Source organism: Charadrius vociferus, unplaced genomic scaffold (assembly GCF_000708025.1).
Source record: "Charadrius vociferus isolate BGI_N301 unplaced genomic scaffold, ASM70802v2 scaffold162, whole genome shotgun sequence".
NCBI lineage: Eukaryota > Metazoa > Chordata > Aves > Charadriiformes > Charadriidae > Charadrius > Charadrius vociferus.
In genome coordinates this window covers 1,575,913-1,584,142 of record NW_009647236.1, presented here as the reverse complement: position 1 = coordinate 1,584,142, position 8,230 = coordinate 1,575,913, and the positions used below count along the sequence as shown (strand labels likewise).

At 48.0% G+C, this 8,230-nt stretch overlaps 1 protein-coding gene across 1 annotated transcript in view; it reads left to right on the top strand.

Annotated features, from left to right (window-relative positions):
* Positions 1-5,268, top strand: part of PLA1A (phospholipase A1 member A) — a 17,081-nt gene extending 11,813 nt beyond the window's left edge. Inside the window, exons 10-11 of the mRNA XM_009879899.1 lie at positions 2,960-3,124; positions 5,184-5,268. Of these exons, the coding sequence (XP_009878201.1) occupies positions 2,960-3,124; positions 5,184-5,268 (250 nt within the window). The remainder of the gene's footprint in view (positions 1-2,959; positions 3,125-5,183) is intronic.
* Positions 5,269-8,230: the final 2,962 nt, after the last annotated feature.

Sequence of the window (8,230 nt, the reverse complement as noted above, 5' to 3'; positions counted from 1 at the left end):
TAGGGAAAAGTCCAGGGGGCAAAGGACCAAGGCCACCTGTGTAGACAGACAGATCTTTCTCGAAAGCACCACCCACCTTCAAACTGTATCTGAATTAAAGAAGCAGACTCAGATTCCTTATCCACAGCCCTTGCCTCAGGGGGATCTCCCCACCACAGAGAAGTTCCCCAGAAGAAGTCTTCCTCGCTTCTTCCTACACCTTTCTGTGCACTGCTGTGCGCTGGGGACCACAAGGTAGACATGCAGCTAGCCCATGCTGCTGAATGCATCGGGAAGCAGGAAAAGAGTCTGCTAAAGAGCCTCAGCCAGCTCTCCTAGGATCAGAGGGGTTCCAGTGCTGGCTCCCACACAGTCCTTGCTGCTAAGCCAAAACATTGTGACCTCAAGCTAATTCTGTTACTCCTTCAGTCCTGAGCACCAGGAGGTACAGGTGAGGACCAGGGGAGGGGAAGCCACACTCCAGGGTGCTCTGTCAGGTGCAGCCTGACATAGCTGCTTGGTCACAGATTTCCAGCCAGGCACTGCAATTTGGAGTTTGTACTCCAGCCTGGTGGAGCTCAGTCTGTTCTACCCCCAAAAAAGCCAAGTCTGCCTTTTCCAAAGATGCAGGAGGGAGGAAATAGTAACAGCCAGGTCAAGTGTAGCACCTGTGCAGCACTTCTTTTGCAGTGTCAGACACGGGGTTTGATAGGTGTCCAGGAGGAGGCATGTGAGCACTGGAGGGAAAGGTGGCCTAGGGAAGGGCGACAGGCGGGCAATCCTGAGGCTTTGCTGTAGCCTCAAGTTTTAATGAGACAGTAGAGTTATAGCAGGGTAACCTATCCAGAGATACCCTTACCCTGGGAAAACAGCAGCTGTGTTTCATTTAAGTGCCTTCCTAAGAAGCACAAGGCTAAACCGAAAAATTTTCTTACAGCAGTAAACCTACAGGTTTGAGAGCAGAAAATTGAATATATCCCTTTTAATTCACACTGTAACAAAGAGCAAAGAAACTTCCCCGCTCCAGGCAAAGCTCAGGCCTCCAGTGCAGTCAAGCTCAGTCTTGAACAGGCATCTAAACATAGATTCTCATATCGCAGTTCAGACACTGAATGATGACTGAATTACTTCAGGTGATCCAACATGGATGTCATCCTGCAGTTCCCCAGAAGTGCACAGGGACTTGGGAGTGTTCAGCCAGTCTCACACCTTCAGGAAGTGACTCGTACGATTGTGTCTTGCCTCATGCTGCCCTTCTCCTCTCCCAAACATCAATTCCAATCTCAATCCTTGAGATGCCATTACCCCACACATGTTGCTTGGAGTGCCTCAAGAGACATGTCCCCAAGCCCCACAACTGACATGGGGCTGACTAAGGAGCTTGTTACATGGTGTACTTCCCAGCTGCATTGCCATTGCTTATACATCACACGACACCTCCCACATCCAAGAACACATATTTCCAAAGTCAGCTAGAGTCCTACCTCCATCCAAATGCTGTGTGGGGTTGGAACAAATGTCAGTCCCAAGAATGGCTTTCTTCAACCTGCTTAACTTACTGTGTTCCTCTGTCCTAGGGCAAGGCTGGATCCTGCCCATGGACAATATGCAGTGGAGACATGGTCTCCTCTCTGTTTGTTTTCTACTCGCTATCCATTATTTACCTTTGTTGCCACAAATTCATGATGCTTCCTATTTTTGGCAGCTTCAAGCCACATTTAGTCAGATACACAAAAACTCCAGCATCTACCACCACAGTCTAAGGGAGAGGACACAATGTACTGGTTTGGGTTGGCTACTCTGGCCTAGAAGGACACTAAGTGCAGCCATCAGCCCACTCCCAGGATCAACGTTGGTTAGCAGAATTGTAGCCTCTTCCTGACCCTTTTGTCACCTCTCCCCTTTGCTTACCATGACATTTCTCATCAGGCCCATCATGTACCCAGGTGCTTCTGGGATTGCGCTGTGTCAGCAATACACGTGTTCTTCATGAGCACAAGGAAATTGATGATCTCCAAGCTCCTAGAGGTACCAAGTAGGTCAGGAATAAGAAGCCTCATTGGATGGATGCCACAGAAGGAAGGCAGCCCACCCAAGTAAAAAGGCTGGGCAGCATCAGGTCATAGCACATGACCGACTGGGCTCTGATCATTAGTTGATTACCCAAACTCTGGCATTTCTCAGTTCTTGTTACCTTGGTAAGACCATAGGGACAAACAATAATCCCTCTATCCAAGCATCCCACCTTCAACATGATCAAAAGCAAATACCTAGAGAAAAGAATAAAAATACAGTGTAAGTATGTAGCAATACTTCCCCCAGATAGTTTCCTAGTGTATAACTAATTACATCTCAGGGACTTTCAGAGCCAAAGGTGAGATTTTTGTCCTTATCAGCTGCCAGTGCTTTTGTCTCCCACAAACGTGTCCAGTCCCCCTCTCATGACTTGTACAGTCATTTTATCTTTCTAGAATCCACAGCATCCTACAGCAAGGGTTTTAACAGCTTAATATGAATGGTACTCTGTGCAATGTGCAATCTTTTGGAGCCTGCCACCTCTTAGCTTTCTTTGATGACCCCTGGTTCATGTACTGGAAGAAACAGTGAACAACCAATCCCTATCTGTGCCATTCATGATTTCATAGATGTTGACCTTATCTACCACTTACTTCTCTGTAGCAATCTGAGCAGTGTTTCAATCTATTCGCCATAGCAAGAAAAGTTGTTGTACTTGTGTGATGGAAGGAAGGCTATTTATACAGAAATATTCCTGACTACAGAAATAAAACATGGAGAGACAGCCAATAAGACTCTCATGCAGTGCCTTGTTTTGACAGATGAGTCTTCTCCCTACGTTTTATTATGTGGGGGATTCATGATAACAACCCAGGTTCCTCCAGTGTTTCAACAGATCTGTATATGACCTGCATTTGCAGGTTGATTCAATGTTCTCCCTCACACCTCTCACCCTGCCTTGCAGACCTAAGCACCAGGAGATGGGCAAACGGCTGCTGGCCCACAGAGTTCCCCTCTGCGAAATAAACAGCGTGACACTAAAGTATCTCCCCAAGAACCAATTTTGGAGGAAAGATGAGTCATCCATTGTTGGCAAGTTCTGTGCAGCCCTGCTGCCTCTTGATAGCAAGTAAGTCACAGGAATATCTTACAGGGATCCGCTGAGCCTATGGATGCAGCCTGTGGTTTGAAATAATGCATTCCCTCTCCCATTTAGATAAACATATAAAGATGTCTCTCCCATCCCCTCTGTGTCCCTATGTAAATCATTTCCTACCTGTGAGAGAGAAAAACTTCCAAGGTAGTTTTCTAGGATTTTTCTATGATTCTTCCCCCAGGATAAAAGTGTTATGCCATGGACAGAAAATGGCTGTGACTCGCATAACATTGAAGATGCTTAAGTCACAAACCATGGCAAAAGCTTGTATTAAATAGAATGTGTCCCTTTTGTCCTTGCTTGATGTCTCCGTCTTCCCCCTGTCTACATTGGGCCCCCATGTGAAACACGACAGACGCACAATTTTCAGGATGAGACAACAAAGGACCAGTAATACATTTCTCCTTCTTATACTGCACAGGTTTATCATAGAATCATAGAATCATAGAATTGTCTAGGTTGGAAGAGACCCTTGGGATCATCGAGTCCAACCATCTACCCTACTCTACAAAGTTCTCCCTTACACCATATCCCCCAACACCACATCCACATGGCTCTTAAACACATCCAGGGATGGTGACTCAACCGCCTCCCTGAGCAGCCTATTCCAATGCCCAAACGGGATGGTACCCCACCCGCCTCCCTGACCAGCCTATTCCAATGCCCAAACACTCCTTCTGTGAAAAATTCTTTCCTAATGTTCAGTCTAAATCTACCCTGTTGGAGCTTGAAGCCATTCCCCCTTGTTCTGTCATTAATTACCTGTGAGAAGAGACCAGCACCAACCTCTCTAGAGTGTCCTTTCAAATAGTTGTAGAGAGTGATGAGGTCTCCCCTCAGCTGCTTCCTCCTCAAATTAAACAGTCCCAGCTCCTTCAAATGCTCTTCATATGATTTGTTTACTAGGCCCTTCACCACCTTCATTGCCCTCCTCTGCACTCACTCCAGCACCTCAATATCTCTCTTGTATTGAGGTGCCCAAATACTCGAGGTGTGGCCTCACCAGTGCTGAGTACAGGGGCACAATCACCTCCCTACTTCTGCTGGCCACGCTATTTCTAATACAAGCCAGGATGCCATTGGCTTTCTTGGCCAGCTGGGCACACTACTGGCTCATATTTATAAAGCCCTAAGGCTAAAGACAACCATTGTGGCATTTTCTGGGCCAGGCATTGCACAGTATATGCCTTCAGCCGTAATTACCTTATCCAGAGTAGAAGCAGCCAAGTCCTCATCCCAAAACAGATAATGGTCTTCTCCATAATACAATATTCTTGCCAGGAGTTTTGCAGATCAAGAGTTCTTGCAGGGAGGGCAAAATAGCTGGGTCTATACTGACACATTAAACTCTGTCCACATTGCTTCTGAGTTGATTCTCAATGCTGGCTCCAGGATGAAGCAAGCTAGCAGGTACTCCAAAGAGGGAAAAGCAGAAGAAGGCGGCACACTGGGCTCATATTCAAATTCTGTTCTGATGGGCAGTAAGGAGACTCAAGCACAAGGCAGTAAAAATATATCCAGCAGGCCCAGACAGGGAAATAAAGAGGCATTCCTATGTAAGTACCAGGCACTCCCTTGAGTACAAGGACTATGCCTTACTAGCATGCTTTGCAGAGCAAAGTACTCCGAAGTTGGGATGGATGTGCAGATACATGGCTTTTTATAACTTGCGAATGGGCCAGCATGGCACATTGCCTTAAAGGTGTACTAGCCGGCACCCCTGGAAGCACTGGACCTGGCTGTGATGCAGGTGGACATCTGTAGAATTGCACAGGTTCACCACTATGCTCATCACTAAACTGGCAGCACTCAGAGCAACATTGGTACTGCTAGGAGGGGGCAGTGGAAAGGTGAAGGACACAACCCCACACGCACTTCTCCAGCCAATTCATCCCAGCCAGGGCAAAGCACCCTGTTCACCATACCCTTGCAAAGCAGCACAAGGTCCATCTGCAGCTTGCTTGCCTCTTTGTTAGGATAGCAACCTTTGCCTGCCAGTGCACAGCCTGACTTTCTTGTGCTCTTCCCGCAGCAGGACAATGTCATGTCTGCCCTGGAATCTCACCCTCCCTGGCAACACAGACATCTCCTACAAGCTGCCCACTGCTTGTGCCTAGCACTGCCTTCAGAGCACGCAGGCATACCCAAAACCACGAAGGGGTCCTAAACCTACTGCTCCTCTCTGCTCACAGATGATACATTCACCATAAACCTGGATGGATTATTTACTTCCTTCACTGGGGACAGGATGTCAAGGAAAAGAAGTGTGTGGTGGATCAGTGAGTACAAGGTTGACCGCTCACAGCAAGACCTCTCCATTGAAGGACTGGATTGGGACTTTTATCTCACGGGTTCTGTACCCAGCTCTGAAAGTGAGACAGGCAAGTGTTTTAATCTCAAGGTTTGGATCTGTATGAAAGAAGGAGATATCACTCCTCCTACAATGGGAGTATTGTGATGATTCATTTGTGTTTTATATTAAAGTGTCCTGAGATCATATTAAAAGTGAGAGGTATTATTTTTCCTCAGCAAGGGGAAACGGTGTGGTTCCTGTTTGGCATGGAAAGGAGTCATTCCAGCACTCCAATGGGAAACTTACTAGTTCCATCTACTTGCAGAGACCCTATTGATTTCATGTTAGCGCTCCTCCTAAGTAATCAGGGTGAATCTCCTTCCTGTGACAGGGCTGGAAGATGTTGGCTGGTCCTCTTTGAAACTCACATGAAGTGAAACAGACACCGGGAGCACGGCAGTGCTCTTGCATTTTGCACCGCTTTGAACAACTGCCCAGAATAGAAGGTAATAGGAAGGAGAACAGAGCATCAATGCCACAGGGTCACCTAGCACAAATTAGTCCCGGGAACTCAGCACAGCCTTTCAGACCTGGAAAATTTGCTGAGATTTGGAAAGAATTGGTGAAAGATTACAATGAGAGATGTTTACATAGAAACAGCCCTCACCCATCCACACCTTTTCCACCACCTGGTGCATATGCAAATTAAAGAGAAAGTCTTACATTACTTCTGCCCGCAAACCACATCTTCTGTAGACCATTTTCTCTGGTTCCCTGGATGGGCTTCACTGGGTGAGAGGGAAGTGCACCAGGAACACCATAGTCAGGAGAGAGGAACATGCTAAAGGCATTTCTGCCACGAGGAAGCCTTGGTTATTTCACATGAGCTGTCACTACTGCTCCAGTAGCCAGCGTCACTACAGAGTTAGCTTCTCTTTCAGCTCACATCCAAGCTTTTGGGCCCTGCCATGTGGCTCTTTGGAAGGCCAGCTAACAAACAGCATCTCCAGCAAACACTCAGGAGAAGGTTAGAGCTGGGCTCTGACAACCTGACAGAGATCCATGGTGCCATGACTGAAGAGTTTCCAGGGAACTTCCTGTTGAAGACTGGAATATAACCTCAGCAGGCATCTATGAAGGGTGGTGTGTAATTCAGCCCAACCCAGTCCACTACTTCAGGGAGGCGTATAAAGCACCACAGTGGATGCAGTTTCATTGTGCATTTTGATTCCTTTGCAGATGGGACCCCAGCAGCTCTTGTGTTAAATTTGCTGGAGATATTTCCTAGCTGTGAAGGGCAATGAGGTCAGGCTGAAGCAAGAATGCAGCAACAAAGCATGGTGACAACCATTAGCAGGATAGTGCCCAGGCCTGAGGCAGCCCCGTTCTCCTGCCCTGGGGTAACAGCAAAGGCGAGCAGTGCGAGGAGCAGCATACGCCATGGATGCCACAGACCCACCACTTCAGAGGTCTCTCCAGACCTCAGCAAGAGTGCCAGATTCCAAGGGCACAGATCTCGACCAGTTGAGACTTGCAAGATATGCCAAACCGGTCTTGGCCACAGCCCCTGTGTGAGCAGCACAAGGCAGGTGGGGCTGCCTCCACCAGCCCAGGACTGACACTGAGCCAGTTCCACACACAGGACAGCCATGCCCCTGTGTGTCTGTGCCAAGAGTCACTGAAGAATGCCCTACCCTGTGTGTACTGATGGAGGGACTGATGCTCCTCGCTCCTTCCCTGGATATTTGCCTTGGAGAGGCTCCTACCCTCACCACCCAACTTGGTTCCGGTTGCACCTGGTTGCACCAGGCTCTGTGGGACACAGGATTCCTCCACCAGCACTGGCATCTCCAATTCCCTGACAGAGGAAATGGCCAGGGAAGCTCATCAACCAAAGCCTGTTGCAGCTGAACTTGGAATAGGCCTTCCATTTCCACACTACTTTCATCTAAGATATTGCACTTCTTCCTACCAGTAGCTGCTCTCCCCAGAGATGTTTTGTCCTCACTCATGCCTTTACTTGGTGTGTGCACCCTGAGGTCATCCCCTACTGAGCACAAAAAAAGTGTTCAGGCTCTCCATGCCTACACCTGCCCCCAGTCCCAATTCCTCCCCTTTCTTATTTCAAATGAATCTACTCAAACAAACAACCTTTCACCAGAAGTACCACTTCTTTGAGAAGTGGTACTTGTCATAAATGAGAAATTGTAACCCCTGGAAAAGTAATTTCTGGTCTTACTAGAGTGGATGACCAGTGAGATGCATGATATCAAATCTCCATATCATGCTCTCCAATACAAGCCTATTGCCAAAGCCATCAGGCAGACCGTTTTCCCCTCTCCTTTCCCCCCATGCCTTGACATCACCTCAAGTCTTTCAGACGGTGTTATCTCCCTCTCCAAATCCTCAAACACCAGTAGTTTCATCTCTGACTTTAATGGGAATCATTAAATCAAAGGGAACACAGATTCTGCGAGCAGGCTGGTATCGCTTGCAGCGATATCGGTGTACCTTGGTATCAGAGCTGCCGACACACCTCAGAGAGGCAGGACTAGAAAACAAACCAGGGAAACCCACTGGGGCAGGCAGCTCTGGTGAACAACCGTGGGGTGGGAGGTGCTGGAGTGCCACACCGCAGTCTCACGCGTGTGCTTCACGTGCTCCCGAGTGTACATGTCTGCAGGCAGACGTCTCAGTGCTTGCTAAATAGTGTCTCTCTGGTCAGAAACCTGTGTGAGCATACGCTCCCTTGGAGGGGCTTCGAGGTCAAAACAGCCTGTTGTTCC